This window comes from Uloborus diversus, chromosome 2 (assembly GCF_026930045.1).
Source record: "Uloborus diversus isolate 005 chromosome 2, Udiv.v.3.1, whole genome shotgun sequence".
NCBI lineage: Eukaryota > Metazoa > Arthropoda > Arachnida > Araneae > Uloboridae > Uloborus > Uloborus diversus.
Window position 1 is genome coordinate 150,352,398 of NC_072732.1, and position 20,362 is coordinate 150,372,759.

The 20,362-nt window shown below is 31.8% G+C and overlaps 1 protein-coding gene across 2 annotated transcripts in view; it reads left to right on the forward strand.

Moving 5' to 3' along the window:
• Positions 1-20,362, forward strand: part of LOC129217413 (transketolase-like protein 2) — a 36,781-nt gene that overhangs the window by 862 nt on the left and 15,557 nt on the right. Inside the window, exons 1-6 of one of the 2 annotated variants that reach the window (XM_054851711.1) lie at positions 7-157; positions 7,870-7,987; positions 11,949-12,062; positions 14,202-14,299; positions 17,823-18,014; positions 18,622-18,749. In XM_054851711.1, coding sequence (XP_054707686.1) covers positions 57-157; positions 7,870-7,987; positions 11,949-12,062; positions 14,202-14,299; positions 17,823-18,014; positions 18,622-18,749 — 751 coding nt within the window. In that variant the 5' untranslated portion in view covers positions 7-56. Of the gene's footprint in view, positions 1-6; positions 158-7,869; positions 7,988-11,948; positions 12,063-14,201; positions 14,300-17,822; positions 18,015-18,621; positions 18,750-20,362 lie in introns of those variants that run through there. The other variant, XM_054851712.1, reaches the window with a different exon arrangement.

The following is a 20,362-nucleotide window of genomic DNA, read 5'->3' on the forward strand; positions in this document are numbered from 1 at the left end:
GCTGTTGGGTTGAGGGTCATTTCTTCCATTTCAGTTCTCAAAGCAGGAATTTAGCTATGGCAGACAAAACTTCGAGAAAATCAGCGCAAGATTTGTTGGATATTGCAAATAGGTTGAGGATACATAGCATCAGAGCAACGAACGCTTCCAATTCCGGGTAAGTGATGCATTTGCAGGAAGTCAGTGGAAAAATTAAATTCCCTACATATTTATGAATTTTGAAACTTAGTTTTTAAACTTTCTGTTGAACAAATATTCATATTGCAGTTTTGTTGATTATTTATTGAAAATTTTACATTCATTTCGAAAGCAACTAGAAATTCTATGGATAGGAAAGTTTATCATTGTTCGAATGTCTTCAACATTCGCTTTTCACATAGCGAAGTAGACTGCCATTACGAAAGACTTCAAGGAAAAGTTAGTTACACGAGTTTTATAATTGCTTCAGATCGGGATGTACAGTGTTATTTCTGTCATATAATGTATTGAGACACCTTGACGTTTAATATGCATTTTATTTTAGTTGAATTTGGGAACCAGCTTTACGTTACAACATTTAAATCATCTTAAGTCGTTCTGACAATATTTTAAAAACCTAAAGTCACGTTCACTTACAATTATATTAAAAGTAACATTTTATGAAATAATTAAATATTCAAGGCTAAACTATATTACACGCCCTTTCTTTTCAATGAAACAATAAAATAAAAAGAAAAAAAAGGAAAATTAAAAATTCAAATTTGGCTTAAAGTTTCAAAGCAAAATCAAAAGTCAATCATAGTCTTTAAAACGAATTGGCGGTCTAATTGCTCTTTTGGGTCTCGCCATTTTAGGAGTAACTGGAACAGCTTGTTTCCCTGGGATGGAATCGTCTAACTTTCTTGGTCTTAAGTGTATTCTATTACGGCGATATACAGTTCCTTCTGCGGACTTTACTAAATAAGATCTTTTGCTGTGTTTCTCTATAATTGTTCCTGGTATCCATTTACGATGATCTATTTGTAGATACACTGGATCTTTTACATTTAAAGATTTTAATTTCGTTGTTGAAAAATCATAATAATATTTTTGCTTGTTTTGATTTTCCTTGAGTTGCTGAATGGTGCTTCTAGTGGAAAATAAAGGCTTTAGTAAAATTGTCTTCTGGGGTACCACTGACCTTAAGCGTCTTCCCATCAACATTTCTGCTGGAGAAGGCAATTTAAATTTTGGCGTGTTATTGTACTCCAAGATTGCTAAATTAGGATCGCCTCCAGAAGCTTTGACTTTCAAAAGGATGTTTTTCATTGTCCCTATTGATCTTTCAATCATTCCATTAGATCTTGGATATCTAGGAGATGATGTTATAGGTTGAATATCATATAATTTCAAAAATGACAAGTATGCTTGACTGTCAAAAGGTGGGCCATTGTCTGAATGTATTTTCTGCGGAATTCCATGTGTATGAAATATTTGTTTAAGTGCACTGATCACTGCTGTAGCTGTTTTCGCGTTAAGCTTCCTCAACTCTATAAAATTTGAATGGTAATCTATTACTTGCAAGAAGTTATCTCCATCCAAATACATAAAGTCTATGCCTACTTCTTCCCAAGGCAGTTTTGGAATATCATAAGGCATTAATGACTCTTTCTGATTTGCAGTTTGGCGCTCTTGGCAGACTTGGCATCGCTCCACGTAATCTTTAATATGTTCATTCATTTTCGGCCAGTACAAAGACACTTTAGCTTTATTTTGACATGTAGTGATACCTTGGTGTGCAGAATGCAATTTAGATAATACGTAGGATTGCATGGTCTTTGGCACAACAAGTCTATGTCCAAGAAAAATCAAGTCATTACTATCATGTAACTCTTCTTTAAAATTCCAATAAGGTCTTAGTTTTTCTGGAACTTGACTATACTGTTTTGGCCATCCATTTTGTATTAACAACTTTAATCTGGATAGATCTTCATCCTCCTTTACAGCATTTTGCATTTCAGTTGTTCGTTCATCTGTTGTTGATAGAATCGTATGTACAGTTGCAGCTCCTCCCTCCAAGAAACTTGTGTCTGCATAGACCTTAGTAGGACTTCTAGATAGAGCATCTGCTACATAAAGTTTCTTCCCTGGGTCATATACAAGTTTAATTCTGTATTTTAAAAGTTCAAAAAGCATTCTTTGCAATCTTGGCGAAAGATTTTCAATTGGTTTTTTCAACAATCCAAGAAGAGGCTTGTGATCTGTCTCCACAACTGTATCAGTACCATATATAAAGTAGTGAAATTTTTTACAACCATTCACAACAGCTAAAAGTTCTTTCTCTATTTGGCTGTATCTTTGCTGAGTGTCATTAAGCGCACACGATGCATAGCAAACTGGGTGGTCTCCTTGTAGTAAAACTGCTCCTAAGCCGTATTGGCTAGCATCAACAGAGACAGTACATTTTAAATCAGGATTATAGTACGCTAAAACCGGTGCAATGGATACACATTTCTTCAAATTTTCAAACACTTTTTGTTCATTACTAGCCCAAACAAATTCACTCTTCTTACTCAGTAGTTTTCTCAATATTCCTGTTCTGTCTGAGAGATTTTCGATGAATTTTCCTAGGTATGTAATCATTCCTAAAAATCTCTGCAATTCTGTTTTATTAGTAGGTGCTTTGAAATCAACAATAGCTTTAATTTTATCGTCATTAACTGAAACTCCTTCATTAGTTAAGTTATATCCTAAATATTTAACAGACTTTTGTTTAATTTGACTTTTCTCTTGGGAGAGTTTCAAACCAGCTTCTTTGGCTCTGTTTAAAACTGCTTTGAGTCGTCTATCATGTTCCTCTTCAGTTTTACCAAAAACTAAGATATCATCAATATAGACAAGTATACCCTCTAAATCTCTAAAAATAGATTCTATCGTATTTTGATATACTTCAGGGGCTCTCGATAAGCCATAAGGTAATCTACGAAACCTAAACCTCCCAAATGGAGTGGCAGTTGTACATAAATTTGAACTTTCTTCATCTAAGGGTATCTGTAAAAATGCTGAAGATGCATCCAGAACTGTAAAGAATTCACCTTCAATCTGAGAAAATAAGCTCTGTTGTGTAGGAATAGGATAGTGTTCTCGTTTAACGTATTTATTTAACATCCGAGGATCCATGCAAATTCTAATTTGATTATTTGGTTTCTGAACTATCACTATAGGATGTACCCAATCAGTCGGTTCAACAACCTTTTCTATGACACCTTGGTCTACCATTTTATCGAGTTCACGCTTCACTTTCAATTTTAGTGAATATGGAATTATTCTCGGAGCTGAAATTTTGGGTTCAGCTCTGGCATCGAGCTTGATCTTATACACGTATGGTAATCTACCCAATTTTCCGGTAAACACATCTTGGAAATCTTTAACAATATCCTTACCAAGCACAGAATCAACATGAACTGATGACTTTCTATGAACAAATCCCATTTTTTCACAAGCTTCAATTCCTAATAAAGCACTTGACTCTTGGTCAACAATAAAAAATTCAATCAATTCTGATTTATTTTTAAATTTACACATCAGTTTAGAGGTTCCTATAACTTTCAGTTTATGCCCCGTGTATGATGTTAACTTTTTCCCTGTTTTTTCTAAACTCTCATTTTTCTTCACATCTTTAAAGATCCTGAAAGGCAAAACATTAACCTCGGCTCCAGTGTCAATTTTGAGAGATACTTCTTTATTATTTATGCAAACATTTTCTCTCCATTCTGACTTTAAAGTATTAATTTGACATTTTACTGAATCTAGTTTAACTGAATTGTCTTCGTCTTCATTTGATGTCGAAAAATTATCATTACTGTTAAGTTCATTTATTTTCTTTTTCTTCATTTTACATGCAACGGAAAAATGGTTCAAAAGAGAACAATTATAGCACTTTTTTCCATATGCTGGGCATTTTCTGTAATCATGAACCGTTTTACATTTGGAACACCTTTTTTCCATCTTGCGATGGCTGTGATTATTTCCTTTATGTCTATTAAAAACTTTCCCGTGTTTATTTTTATCCTTAACAGCATCTATGTCTTTCGGATTATAGTCTGAATGTTCACTCATAATCTGAATTTGTTTAGTACTGGCTTCTTTTGCCCTACAATACTCTATAGCTTTTCCCAAAGTTAGCTCGGTTTCCATGAGCAATTTTTCTTTCGTCGCGGAATCTCGTATACCGATAACTAATAAATCTCGAATTAAACTGTCCTCTTGGTTCTCAAAGCAACAGTCTTTCGATAAATTTTCCAGATTTGTGACAAATGAGTCAATAGATTCACCTTCCTTCTGCCTGCTATTAAAGAATTTATAACGTGCAATCACAGTGTTTGTCCTTGGCTGAAAATAATTGTCGAAAGCATTTAAAACTTCGTTGAAATTATTTCCAATTGCTTCACTAAGTTTGAAGCTATTAAATATGTCTATGCATTCTTCGCCCATTATTCCTAATAATAAAGCTACTTTCATTTTATCTGGCTTCCTTATTTTATCGGATGCCTCCAAATAAAGCATAAAACGTTGCTTAAATTTTTTCCAATTTTCGGACAAATTGCCGGATAATTTCATACTTGAAGGTGCTTTCAACTCCATTTTTAAGGTATACTAATCTTTAATCAAGCATTAAAAACTCAGTTTCACAATAGCCAGAATATATCTATTAACTGACCTTTTATTATATTGCATAACTACTAACCTTTATCATGCCAAAATCGCTGAATTTAGGTTCGTTTTCAGCTGCCACCATGTCATATAATGTATTGAGACTCCTTGACGTTTAATATGCATTTTATTTTAGTTGAATTTGGGAACCAGCTTTACGTTACAACATTTAAATCATCTTAAGTCGTTCTGACAATATTTTAAAAACCTAAAGTCACGTTCACTTACAATTATATTAAAAGTAACATTTTATGAAATAATTAAATATTCAAGGCTAAACTATATTACAATTTCCTCCTAATCCGCTCATTGTAGTTATATTAGTAAGAAGATTTTAGTAAGTTCAAACCGCATGCACGTGCTTTGCTAACCTTTTTGGAGTGTACAAGAGTTTTTAGCCCCTCATATTATCAACAAGACTGTCCCAACTGTCTCTACTTCGACGCTTTCCAGGTGGGGGGGGGGGTCAAAAGTTATGTACTCAATGCAAATTACACCGAAAAACAACCCAAAACCACGCCCACTTATTTGTAAATACATGAACCCGGGAGAACTCGCGGTACTTTTCGTCACAAGAAAGCTCGCGGGGGTGCTCCGTAGGCCCGGAGTGGTTATTTCAGTAAATTGAGTTTGCAAAATAGAAAAAAAAATGTGTTTTCAACACTGAATTATAACTAGATATACAGCCTCTAAAATATGTTTTAAAAAGTAAGGTTTAAGAAAGCTTTGTGATACATGAATCTAAATCTCCTTCTGAGCAGGACTGATGATCGCTATAATGTTCTGTGTCGACTTCTTCTTCATTAAGGGAGTTCTCATCAGTTGAAACCTCAACTAACAAGGTCTGCAACCTCTTCATTTCATCTTTGTAGCTTACGCATTCTCTGTAGCGACGCATTTCACAACCTCTTCCTTTACATTCACAATCTGAATTGAAAAGCGTGAGCGCTCGCTCAGGGCCTCTCAGGCCCAAACCGGAATTTTCTGGGGAAAAGGGGAATGTATATTCCTGAAAAGCATGTGGTCAGTATGTAGGTCACCTTGAATGCAGCTACTGTGAACCTCATTCATTTCCGTTGAAGGGGTGATTTTTGGCAACATAGTTTTGAAATAACCGGGCTTGAGAGACCCAATGCAAGTTCTCCCGGGTTAAGTGGCCCTTCTCAAAGCCAGGGAGGGGGACAATTGCCCCCTCCTCACCCCTAAATAACTGGCCTGCCAACTCCATACAATAGGAAAATTCGGATATTTTTCAGCTTTCCCTATGTAAAGATATTCTTGAACCTGCATTTCAAATTTTCCTGAGTGCAATAGGTATTTTATTGTAATACAAACCACAATTACATATTAGTTTCCCTTGGATCTAAAACACGGGCTGGGCAAATCTTGATAAAAGGGGCACCCCTTCAATGAAAAAAGGTGTTCTCTTGAAAGAATTTTGTAGGAAATTTGTTTTCTAAGTCTTGTAGAAAAATCTTCATTCTCCCATTCTAGTGCACAAGGAGAAAGTGAGTTAAATTGCAAAGCTATGCTAGGGTCAATTGTTTGAGCAAAAAATATTGCATTTGTGATAAAGTGATAACTTTTGAAAGTGCGAGGAGGGTGCAATGTCGAGAAATACAGAAAAAAAAAGACTGCAGAGTACACGTCAAATGTTGTCTACGCCTTGCCAAAAAATCGCTTACTTTGATATTATGATATATCGAAGATACACCAATCTGTGTTTTTGCATGATATTTTCTTCATAATATTTATATTTTCAAAAACAAAGTTCTGCAATAACTATGCTTTTATAGAACCCAAGTATTGAAGCATATAATATACCCTTTATGCCAGGGTTGGCAAAAACCCGGGTTTTTTTAAAAAAGCCCATGGGCCCAGGGTTTTTTTTAAATAAAACCCAAAAAAAACCCAACTAAAGCTGGGTTTTTTAAAAGAAATGTGGTTTTTTTTGTCTTTTTTTAGGGGAAAGGTGGGGTACTCGTAGCATAAGTATATGGACAAAGCACAAAAATTGTCTTGATAAAAAAAGCTGGAAAATTCAGCATTTTCTGAAAAAAGGTATAAAAGACGACAAAATTCAAGAATGGTGAAGTTTCAGATTTTTTTTAGTTTCCATGATTACCAACAGTTAGGGCAAAGTTACTTCTTGAGTGATAAAATCTATTGTTTATTTGTTCGTTTTTAATTTCGACATTTTTTTTTGTATTTTACTTTATTGTATTTCATTTTGTTATGTAAAACTACTGTAGAACCTCAAGTAGTTTAAATCCCTTTTTACTGAATTCCAGCTTAATCAAGACATTTCTTTGAATTTTATGTTGCCTGTTTTTCTATTTCTGTGTACAGAGTAAGAAATATTAAACTTTTTTGTAAGATAATGAAAATACTGTACATCCTATTCCGTTTTCTGTCCGACCATTTGTAAAACCTGTTAATTTCTAAAAAATATACCTTGTTTATTCGAGTTTTGTGACGTGTTGGTTTTCAGAAAATAATTCACATGAGAGCCTTTTAGCTAAAGTAGTATCCTTTGTACAATCTGCAAATATTGAGAAAATCTGACATGACAGGACTTAGTCAAGATAATTTGAGTTCCTTATTGACCAGTTGAAGGAAAAAAGTTAAATATATTTATTTAAAATCTTTGAAGCATTTAATGCCCTTAAGAGTTAAGAAATACTATTAAGGTTCAAAATTCATTTTTTATGTCCATTGCTTATTGTGAAGAAGAAATAAAAAAGTTGTAAAAGTATTTAAATTAATTATTTAAAAAAAAAAAGTTCTCAGAAAATTTAAACCCAAAAGAATGGGTTTTTTTAAATGGGTTTTTTCAAAGAAACCCATTGGGTCCAGTCTGGCCAACCCTGCTTTATGCCTCAGGCCCTCCAGATTTGCTTTGCACTCTAGAATCCTTTTTTGAATGTTCTTCTTGAACTACTTATCGAGTTCTGCCAGAACCGATTGTAGAAATAGACAAAACAATGAGACTTTTGCTGCTATATCCTTGTCTGCTTGCTACTGGGAAGGTTAAAAACAATGCTAATCAAGCAAAATGATCATGAACAGAATATTCAATTCAGTGTGAAATTAATGTTATTGACAAATGTTGGCGACAAACGGCCATCCTCTTTGTTTACTTCCATTATCTCTTCTCCATAAATGCACTATATTTTTCATACAATTTTTTCTTTGTAGCCATCCAACATCATGCTGTTCTATGGCGGAAATAATGTCTGTTCTTTTCTTCGACACAATGCGCTACAAAATTTCCCATCCTAAAGACCCATCCAGTGACAGATTTGTCTTATCCAAGGTAAATATCTTTTTGGTTTGTAGACTTGTTAACACTGAAACACTTTTGTAAATACTAAACACATGTTCAAACTTTCCAAGTACTTTTGAAATTCAAATTACATTAAAGTTATTAATTTTAATGATGGTGCAAGGTAGTTGGGCATTAGGTATTTTCAGGTTGCAGTTTATTGTTTTAGATCATAAATATTCCTTATTCTTAAAAATAGATCATAACAAATATGAAGATAAATAGAATGGGCAAAAATAATAAGGTTAGCCATTCAATAATGTTTGTTTTTGCTTTCAAGATGTGTATTTTAAATAATTTAATGTACATTAATTTAAGATGCTAAGCAGAAATGTATGATTTTTTTCCAAAATCTCAAAATAAGGACGTATTTTTAAGTAGGGGAGAGGGGGGCACCTTTGAACAATTTTTTGAAAAATCAAGATATTTCTTACTCAGATTATAATTATTAATGCTTAAATATTTTATGATAAAAAAAATGTATTTCTTTATCATATAAATCAATATCAAAATTTTTACTGATAAATTAAATATGATACAAAGCTTTAAAATTTGTAAGTTTTTCTGTTCAAGCATGTCCCATGTAGGGGCACCTTTGAACAAGCATGGGGCACCTTTGAACAAACAAAATCAAATTGTAGTAATAGAATGATTTTATCAAATCACATACCTTTAAGAATTACAAAATAATAAGATTAGAGCATTTTATTTAACTGAAATTAAAAATTTATAACTATTTAATTAATTTTATATGAATCAAAATTGACATCAAAGCAAAATGTTGTAACAGCACGTAAGGTCCCTCCAGAAATCTGGTTGTGGCAGTTAATTAATTTTATATGAATCAAAATTGACATCAAAGCAAAATGTTGTAACAGCACGTAAGGTCCCTCCAGAAATCTGGTTGTGGCAGTTTTTTTCCTATATCTTGGAAATCTACTGTGCTGGTGTCTGATGCTTCGGGAAAGTAAAATTTATTGCTTTCCTTTTTGCAAGGAAACCTAACATTAAATTCAGTTTCATCTTGCAATTGCTGTTCAATTTGACCAACGTAATGAAGAACGGTTCGTTTAGTTTGGAATTGAAGTGTAATGAAATCGTTGACATGTAAATCTTCTATAACAAGAGCTTTTTCCTCTTCATCTGTATCCAAAATAATATCTTCAAAATTGGATTTTTTTTATAAAAGACATTTTTCTCTGATAGGAATAATGGCAATGTGCAAAATAAAAAACGAGTAGTAATTAAAAGTAGTGTTTATATATCAGTAGAACTTTAATATTAAAAAACAGACTATTCAGTAATTTGTAAGTTTTCATTTTCATATTTTTCTTTTAAATCCAAAATAAAATGGTAACATTTAGGTGTATTTATAACTCTTTTCTTCTAAGTTTCATTTGTTCAAAGGTGCCCCAACTTTTTTGTTCAAAGGTACCCCATTATATGGAATTAGGAATTACAACAATTTACTCAAGTAGGCTTAAGAATAATAACAAAACAAATCCTAAAAGTTAAAGCTAAAACTTATCTTTAAATATTGTAAAGTCATTTAGAATTATAGAATTACAGGTTTTTTAACAAAAACCTTAAAACTTTATTTTGAAAAGTTTAGATTTCAGAGAGAGAAAAAACATACCTTGTTCAGACAATAGTATGCATGCAAAATGATCAAACTTGGCATACTTTGCTGTAGTGAAACAATAGTAATGTGCTGCCATATACATTAAAATCATAACATTTTTTTAAAGATAATATTTACAGTGTTCAAAGGTGCCCCCAGTTCAAAGGTGCCCCCTCTCCCCTACCACAAAATACAAATATTACAGTTAAAATCAATCTAACATTCAGTATTCTGCCAAAAATTTAGAATTTCAACCGAATATTCGGTGGAAAAGTGTAAATTTGAAAACCTTTTATAATATGAAATTTGATCAATTTTTTCCATTAAGGAAACTCTTCTCTTTTAGAGACAAATTTTATGAGTAACATTTTGTAAAAAATGCTCCTTGTATTCTCAAACTACATTATGTAGTAATGTATTTAAAAAGTAGTATTTGGTAGTGATGTCAATTAAACTATATTAACCTAACATCTCGCGCAGTCTCATCGAGGACATGTTGAAATTAATCATGCTTTCTCGCATATTAAATCTTTTTACAGTAGAACCTCCATTTACCGAGCTTTGCTTGGTCGAAGTTTTTGTTAACAGAGCCAATAATGAAGTCTTTTTAAAAAAGGAAGCAATGTAATTTAATGAAAAGTTTTCAATTTGAAAATGAATATTTTCTGGATGTTTGTTTCTTTAAATGCATCTTTCAATATTTAACTCAGCATTGTAAAACAAAATCGATTGACTGAAATTTGATTGATTGTAAACTTTGGTGAAATGATGAGAAAATGCGATGAAATTAATGAAGAAAGAGTATTTCAATGAAAATTTAAGTTTGGGGGTAAAAAATCTAGAATAAAAAATTATCTGCTAGGGAGAAAAAGTTGCCTATACCTTCTTCTCTGGCTAGTCCCATGTTCATACACTTGAAATGATTCGACTCCTTTATCCCAAAATCATTCCGACTCTTCAACTCGGACTTCACAGCCCAGATTTAAATTTGGAATTCTTAAAGTGTTAGAAAGGAAGGAAATTCTGAACTTGTGTGATACAGATTCGTACCCCGATTTAAGGAATTCATCAGGACTGAAACTGTTATTTATAATATCGGGTTGTGAAAAAAATAAAAAAGCTGCATTTAATTTATCTAAAACTCCTAATGAGCAACTGCGCAAAAATATCCATTGTTAGAAAGTGAATCTGAATTACTTTTTTTATTCAGCATTCCACGACTGATTACACACTACGTAATTTGAAATTTTAAACTATCGAGTAATGTTTGACAATTTCCTCCATACTCGTCTAGAGATAGTCCTCTTTTGACTTTGTGAAGAGAAGGAAATACTACTACTTTGCAGCCTGCTTTATGATATGTTTTAAGTTTCTAGGCCATGTAAAGCATTTGAAAAAATAAGTTTTAATGAGTTTTATTATTGTTTTCTGCATCGGAATCTATTTGGTTGCCCCCTCACTCGTCAAATTGCCGATAGATTCCAAGAAAAATCTTTTCTATTTTAGACAATATAGATGGAACATTTAAAAAACAATCAAATTATTGGATTGTTTTCAAAATGTTCTATAATATATTGGCAATATACTTCCTGATTTAAATTAACAATTTTTTTTTTGACTGTTAAAATAATTTGTTATTTTGGTTTATTATTCAGTAAATAAGGGTTTTTGCCTTCATTTTACTGGGGGGGGGGGAGAAAAATTCATTAAATCACGAAATTCCTCAAGTAGAGGTTTGTTAAATCGGGGTCCGACTGTATTAGTAAATATTTGTTTATGAAATTTTTTTCAGTATGCAATGAATTCTGAAAGAACGTTCTTAATAAATATCATGTGTTTTCTTGGGCTGGGCCTGCTTAATGGGAGCCTTCATAGATTAGTTACTAAGCTGTGTCCCTGTTATTGAACTTAAATATAAAGCTTTTTGTTAACGTTTTCTAAAATTCAGCTTTTATAAAATTAAAAAATCTCCTTTGTTAAAGGAATTCCAATCTAGTAGCAGCCTTCTCAAATTCTTTTTCTCTCCTATATCATTCCCATCTAGTTTTATCAAATGTTTAGTTGTGAAACTTATGTTGACTGAACGTATATAGCAGTTGTTGTATGCTTGATCTAATTCTATTGCATATAAAATAATCTTTTAATTTGAAATCTTTATTAATAGTAGAATTTTCTCAAGTCGAACAAAATTTCTAAACAAAAGTTGTTTCCACTTTTCTATATTCGTAACTTTTGATTCTTAATCTTAAGTTCTATTTTTAAGAACAATAAAACCATTTTTCATGTGAAACCTAAAATAAGTAAATATGAGAACTACATATTAATACTTAGGGTCATGCGGCTCCTATTCTTTATGCTGCCTGGGCGGAAGCTGGATTATTTCCCGAGGAAAATCTCTTGACATTAAGGAAGATTGATTCCGACCTTGAAGGACATCCTACACCTGTAAGTCGATTATAATTCTTTGTTAGAATATGGAATAAATGATTTGTAGTTTTAGCTTTGTATAATAGTTTTCTTTTATTTATTTTATTGCAATTCTTGAATTGTCTGTACAACTTGAGGTTAAATTGTATAAAATAATAAAACCTAGTTTTTGTTTAGTTGGCAATGGGCCTTCAAAGAGATCTAGATTATCTCAAATTAAGAAGAAAAATATGCACTCCAGCATTAGAAATCCTATAACACAGTCACTGGTCTTTTGGACTAATAGGGATAAAGATGTAATGGTAAAACTATAAACAAAATTAAAATATTATTTAGTTATGAAATTAAAGATATGCAAGACTTAAAGAATTCTAATAAATGTTGTTACAAATTTTTTTATAACTACTCTCTAAAAAGAATAGATTTGATTCACTGCTAGGGATGTTTTGTTATAAAAACTGCGAAGGAAGCATTCTTTAGCAATTTTTTTATTCTTCCATCCAGAAATTCAATATGTTGTATTTATCTGGCACTGAAGAATGAACGTTCATTAAAAAATGGGCATTTCTGGCACAGTACTTACTGGTTGCTCAAGAGTGTTGAAAAATTGATTTGGCAAGCATTTTCATATAAAGAATGACCAGGTTAAAAATATCAATTAAAAAATATAGCATTTAAAGTTAAAATAAAGCATAAGTAGAGAAATTTAGTACAAAAGGTGAGATTAAAAGTTTGGGGGGTCAACTTATATACAGGGCGAAATTTTTTCCTGAACAATGCTTAGAAAAACGCGCTCAAAAGTGAACATTTCCCATACTTTAGACCAACCCTTTAAAGCCGAGTTTCTCAAATGGTGAGTCACGATGTAGAATAAAGAAAATTAATTTATTGCAAGATTATAAAATGAGTAAGGTCTACTACGTCTCTTATTAAAAAGAATGAAAGACACAAAAATTAATGTTTCTTTTACTAGTTTCTTGTACTTCTATAGATAAAACTTGACCATTTATGTAGTTTTTTAGATATTGTTTTAGGGTTTAGACAGAGTTCAAATTTTGGGGGGTTTGCCAAAATACTTCATCTAAAAAAAGTGTCGCAATGTCTAAAAGTTTGAGAACCCCTGCTTTAAAATGAATGCTATAGAAGCAAATATTTACAATTCCACTTTAATTTTACAGGTCTGACTGAAATAAAGACTAAAGAATTACGGTAAACTGCAGATTACAAGAAAGGTGCAGGAATTGTTGTATTTGCAAATTTTCCCCGATAGTCACAAACTACTGCTCATCTTTTTAAAAATGTGATATGGCTGCAGCACAGATTTTTATTTATTCAAACTAAAAATAACAATTTGTGAGGGCGTAAGCTTTAAATTCATGTTGACAATTAAAATAATCTTAGAGTTAGTGATATAAAATTATGGGATAATGAGGCTGAAGCAGTGAACTTCAGGAAACTGAAAAAAAGAAATTAGTTATATTTTGTTAAACTACTGGTACCCGTGCGGCTTGGCCCGTAGTTGAATATTAAAAGGTCATTCGGTTTGCCTGTAAATAATGGATGATGAATTTCTTGCCAATTGGCTATGTTCATTCGTTCTCCCATTCCATGTTATGATAATATCGTAATTTACTTGTCCATCTTATTATTTTGCCCCGGAAAATGTTCTTAAAATCGAAAAAGAACCAAAATCGAATTTTCAAAAAATCGCTTTGAGGTGCACACCCCCATGCTACAAACAATATGCCAAATTTAATGAAAATTGGCCGAACGGTCTAGGCGCTGTGTGCATCACAGAGATAGACATCCTCCAGGCAGAAAGACTTTGAGCTTTATTAGTAAAGAAGTCAAAATTACATCTAACTGCCTAAGTTTGTTTCAAGGTTATAGAGGATACTTTTCTCAAAAGTGGTCTCCATGAATTTAAAATTTTTGAATAATCAACAACTTTCAAGTTCAACAACTTGAAATGCAGCCGAAATTTCTCTTATTTCGGACTTTTTTTGTTTTGGCTGTTTTTGCTTTTTAGAATAAAATTCATTAACTTAAAGGTAAAAATCATCTTTCTATTCAGATAATTAGTTCATTATCCCTTTAAAATTATTAATCTTGTGCTTTTGTTTATATTTTTTTAATTTTATTTTATTCTTTTTTAAGCGTTTAAATTTTGTGGATGTTGCTACTGGATCTTTAGGTCAAGGTGTATGCTGTGCTGCTGGTATGGCTTATACTGGAAAATATTTGGACAAGGCAAGGTAAATATCAAATTTATGGTCATTTGTGTTAATTCAGTAAGTTACCGTCCAATTAGCCTGGGCTAAGGCAGAAATACATGAAATACACCGCCAGCTCAGTCATTTCCAGCCGGGGACTGCAGTTTCGTGCTTATTAGCACTCATCAGCCTGGCATAGGAAAATGACTGAGCTGGAAATGGAAAAACCTCCTTAAGGAAGCCTAGAGTGCCAAACAAACTGGTAGCTAATATAGAATTAGCTCAGACGAGTGACCGAAACAATGGTTCGGTTCAACTCGAACATTGAAGGCAACTTGCCTTCAATGTTGGAGTCAAATTTCGAGTCGTTTTTTATGAACAAATGCTGTTGGGGAAAAAAAAAATCCAGGATGGAGTTTAAGTTGAAAGTCGAAGCAGTCTTAGAATTGGTAAAAATGTAAGAGCATTGAAATGTTCAATTTGGTGTTGGTTAAAAATTTATTTCTTATGTAGATTAGCTATTTATAATAACTTGTACTCTGCCTTGTGGGGAGATAAAAAAAATATCTACTAAAATCAGGGAAAAGCAAATGAGAATTTGTGCAGTAAAACGGAAATAATATTCCAAAAAAAAAATTTTGCAAATATTACTGTAAAGCTCTAAGTTAGTGGTCGCCAATTGGCAACCATTTCATTGAAAATAACTGTCATAAAAGAAAAACATAGTTGCCAAACGTGGCGACCATGTGTTTCTTTATTTGTTAAAAATCTTTGTATATGGTGCTATAACATTCTTCGCTATCCAGAGATGTTCAGCGCATCTAAACTCCATTGGCAATATAATTTAGAACAAATTCTCTTAAGTTTATTTATTTTTCTTGTTCTGAATGTGTATAATTTTTAAATGCTTGTATAAAAAGGGTTCTACCATATTTGACTAATAGCAAGTGGCTACTATTCAGAATTATTAGTCAAGAGCTTTACCGTATTTTCCTGCGTATAATCCGCGGATTATCTGCTAAAAAAGACGAAGCTTATGAGGTGCGGATTATACGCAGCCGCGGATTATCTGTGATTTTTTCCCCTTAACCACCAATGCATTGAACCTCAATATTTTTACAGTAGGAGTCGCCGATTGAGACCGTACGCAGACTGAATGTTTTTTATTTTACGAAGCATGCATGTTCTTCTTCGCTGCCTGCCTGTATGTTGGTTATTTTACGTTGGCTTGAATGTTCCTCTTGGCGATTCAGATCGTGTAAAATAAGCAACTTTACAGTGAAATAGGTAGCCATTTGCACAAGGTTAGACATTTTGCTCCTTTGTCTTGAGTCTTTGTTTTTCAAGTAATTAGCGTACTAAAATCATTTTTAGATTATATTTCAGATTAATTTTGATTATGCCTTCAAAGTAATTACTTTTTCATGTTTTTAGTTTAGTTGTTCAAATGGTATGTTAAATTCAAACTTTATCTTTTTACATCGAAGCTTTTTTTTTCTTCAGGCCAATTTTAGGACCTGTGGATAATGCGCAGGAAAATATGGTATTTCTCGGGGTAATACTATGTTCTAATACTTTTAAAATAAAAATAATCTAGAAACTTACTATGTAATTTTTATTTAAGGAGCAATAAGGTGAGATTCTCTCTCGAGACTTTGAGAAATTAAAGTAGTTATATACCTTCTGATTTTTACTTTGATGTAATATAGAGTATCTTATCCCTCCCCTTTTAAAAAAAAAATGCTTGTAATAATTTTTAAATTATTACAAGCACTCTTAAAAAAAAAAAAAACAGATCAATTAAAAATGTTATTAATTAAAAAGGTTATATTATTTTCTATATACTAAGGAGAGTAGAAAAATAAGTTTCTCTTGCTAGCTGTGGTATAAATAATGTATAAAAGTTGAAAAATATAATGAGATATTAGAAATAAAACATACTTAAGTTTTTCCACATAAGTACCAAGAACATTGAAACATGACTCTCACCACTTGTTAAGCTTTAAAATACCCTCCAGGTGAAACTCGGGGCTTTGCTTAGGGAACTTTCAAAGAGTCTTCCAACGAGATTGTTCTTAAAATATTTATTATTGAAAGAATTATAATTGAAAAGCAAGAGCAAAGAAAAAGCGGCCTGGCTTTCTCGGATCTAACTTTCTGATGTTGGATGACAATGCAAGATCACACTTTGCAATGCCAATGCAAAATCTTATTAATCTATTGATTGTGAATGCTATCCAATCTTGATCTCGCACAAAATGACTTCTATTTCTAGCAAGATAGGATGTCTCACCATGCAGCATTGTGCGTATGCAAAACTTTGATGTTTACCTGGTGCGCTTTTTGAAGCTTATCAGTTGGTATGACAAATACTGAACATACTTGGCATTAGTGTTAACTAAGTTGTATGGTATATTTCATGTCTCTTTATATTTAACTTTCACACACACCTGTCGACAATCATCGGCGAAAACTTTTCAGATTTCTCTCATAATACAAATAAGAATTTTTACGTATTTATATGGCAGTTATATTGAAATGTACTTTTTATTTCTAGACAGAATGTGTCAAGTTTGTATGCTAAATATTGGTTGTTAAAATAAACCATTTAAAATCTGTTTGTGCTCAAGATTGCAGAGAAAAATGTGTAAAATCAAAAAAAGCTTCTTTGGCACCCTTTATAATATACTGGAACATCTTCGTTCTTCTAGTATCCTTAATCTGAGCTCTTGCTAACTGCACCCCTGGATTTACTTAATCTACTCTTATTAAAATTAGACATGGGCAGAAAGCTGCCAATGTAAATCTTATGTATCTTCATTCACTTATCACTTTTGTGCAATTTTCAAGTCTTACAGTTGCATATTTTTAACCTTTTGCCACCTTCCTAAGAAGCTGCCACGTAGCCTTGTTTATTGATAGAAACTACCCTATAGGTGTTTTGATAACTAAAATTTTTAGATTTTTGGAGCTTCTTGTAAACAAATTTCTTTGCCAAATCAAATGATTTAAGTATATAAAACTATGTACAATTTTATGTTCATTTAAATTGATGGGCGGGCTTCGCCGTTTTGTATTGATTTTAAAAGCTTTTTACTTAATGATTCTTGTTTTTAAGAACCTGTAAGATTTATGTAGAGATTTTCTCTTTATAGAATGCTTTAAATTGATATTAGTGCTATATTGCTCATTTGCATAATGGTTTAAATGAAAGAGAAAAAATTTATAAGAAATAGATCTTTTTGTTTCAATGAAATTAAATGTTTTAAATTCATTTTTAAATTTTAATCTGTTATCTTTAGTTCTAAAACTAAACTGAAAAGAGCTATCTCGTGGGTCTAATTTATATAGTATATTCTAATTTTAAAAAATGCTTATGCAAGAGCTTTATCCTTTTTTGACATATTTAGTTTAATATACTTATGAAATAGTTTTTCTATTTTGGATTAGAAATAACTTTAATAGCCAACACTGAAAATATTTAATTCAATAAATTGAGACTATCTAATTTAAGAAAATCTTGCTTTTTAATAAACTGCTTTGAAAATTTATTTTTTCTTCCAAGTTATCGTGTTTATACTGTGCTTGGAGATGGTGAATCTGCTGAAGGATCTGTTTGGGAAGCACTTTCATTTGCTAGCCATTACAAATTGGATAATTTTGTTGCTATATTCGACGTCAATCGCCTCGGCCAGAGTGAACCAACTATGTTTCAGCATGACCTAGAAGTTTATAAGAAGAGGCTAGAAGCTTTTGGGCAAGTTTTGTCTTCAATTTTTCTCTTGTACTTTAACAATCATAAGGATCATTTAAAACAAGACTTATTTGGATTTCGGCACATAAGGAAATAAGTAAAACGACTTGCACTTTAGCTTTACTTTAAAAAAATATTAAGATTCTTAAGGTTCTATTGAGATTTTCTATCTACTAATATTTATTACATAATAACTATGCAGAACATATACTACAATGAGTTATACTTTAATGAAATTTCTATTGTAAACTAAAGATTCATGATGTTAAAAATGATTAACTTTATTTTGCTTTTTATCTATTTTTTCAACTTTTAACAAAGTTAATTTTTCTGTCATAAATTCAATTTAAATTTTAAAATCTGGGAGGATTATTTCATATTTCTAATATACAGTAAAATTTTAAAGCAGTTTTTAAAGTATACAGTAAAAATAACAAGACTACTTTTTAAAATTTTCTTTTTAAGACAGATTATTTAGGGTTTTTTCATCCTACATCATGTATCCTTAATTTTCAAACTAGATTTAGTTTTTGCGTTTAAAACGCTCAAACTAAATCAATAAGTATATTGGAAGCATATAGAATAACCATATTGAAAAATACTTTTATAGCTTAGCTACTTTTGTGGTCGATGGTCATGATGTTGAAGAACTGAGAAAAGCACTTGATTCTGCTGCATCCATCAAAGACAAACCTTCTGCTATAATAGCTAAAACCTTTAAGGGGAAAGGATTGCCTGGTGAGAATTTAAATTAATAGATTTAAATGCTTTATGACTTGTGTTAGTTTCCTTCTTAGTATAAATTGAAATTTATACATGCATTAGAGGGTGGTTCAAAAAAACTTTTTTTTTCAGTTCGAGTCCAGGACACCCTTATTTTTTTAGATTTATTAATAGTATTATGCTGTGGAAGTTTTAGCTACTTACTCAAATTTTAAGAGGGTGCTCAACGACCCCTAAATTTAACATTAGCCATAGCATAGAAAATGTCACAAATTTAGAAACATTTAATTTTCCCAGCTGTTTTTTGTAAATTATATTATTGCAATGTATATGCATATTATGATATGTATCATTGTTTTTTCAGTTCCATGTATTTTTCAACCTCCTCCCAATACTTATGAAATTTCTGGGAGGAGGTTGAGAGCACTCTTTCAGTTGAAATAGGAAGCTAAAATCCAACCACTGTATTACTATCCACAATTCTAAAATACTGAGGGGGGGGGGTGTCCCTTTATCTAGGAGAAACTTTTTTACATGTATTTTTGAACCACCATAATGTGTATTCTATTTATATTTAAAAATATTTACTTATTTAAAATACTATCTCTGTAAACAATTTTCCTTTTGTTGCATTTTCCTTAGAACTAGTTTGACAACTCTTTTTAAAATTGTCCGTGCATGCTCTCAAATGAAACAAGCTTTTGAAATTCTATGGTTCTGAATGTGTCGATTATCAGAAGAGAAAGAAACTGTCTTTTACTGTATAGTTCTGCTTAGGGTTAGATATTATGCATTGACAAAATTTAAACTTAATATTTAAACAATTTCAATAAATACAGAAATTCACTGTCTCAACAAAAATATTTTGTTATGGTGCTTTCATTCAAAAGGATATACGAAATTTCTAACATGTAGCACATATTTTCAGGGTTCGTACGGGTCATGGAAATCCTGGAAAGTCATGGAAAAAAATTAACAGAATTTCAGACCTGGAAAAGTCATGGAAAATTGAAATTTTCATTGAAAGTCATGGAATTTTTTTTCAAGTCATGGAAAAATGTCCTGGACAAAGAGAAAGGAACAGTAGCTAAAGGAGCATTAGAAATCTTGAGTGATTTAACAGTATAGCACATAAAAGCTATTAAAAGTGGAAAACTGAACGTTTCAAAAATCAAATCTGAATTTTTAAATCTCATTGCATCCACTTCTGTTGCAGCCGCTTGCCATTTTTTGCGATGTGATTTTACTGCCTGGACATCACTTATTTTGAATTTTTTGTAATTTTCAACACTTTTTATGTTTTATATTCTGTAGTAGCAAAATTTCACGTTCTTAGTTTCGCCACGCCCACTCAAAAAAAAAAAAAAAGCAATTCAATTGCATGCAAGTTCGATTCCATCACTCGTAAGGACTTTATTATTAAATTTATCAGAGTTTATCTTAATTTGTTGAATGTTTTAGAAAATAAAGATCTATAAGTCAGGCGATAGAATACAGAAAAAGAGGAATTCTAATGCTCTAAAACAGTAGTGCCCAACATACGCCACGCAAAACTAATGCATGCGACCCACTGCTACGTTCAATGTCGGGAATTAAACGTGTTCTGCAATTTCTGAACCTATCAATTT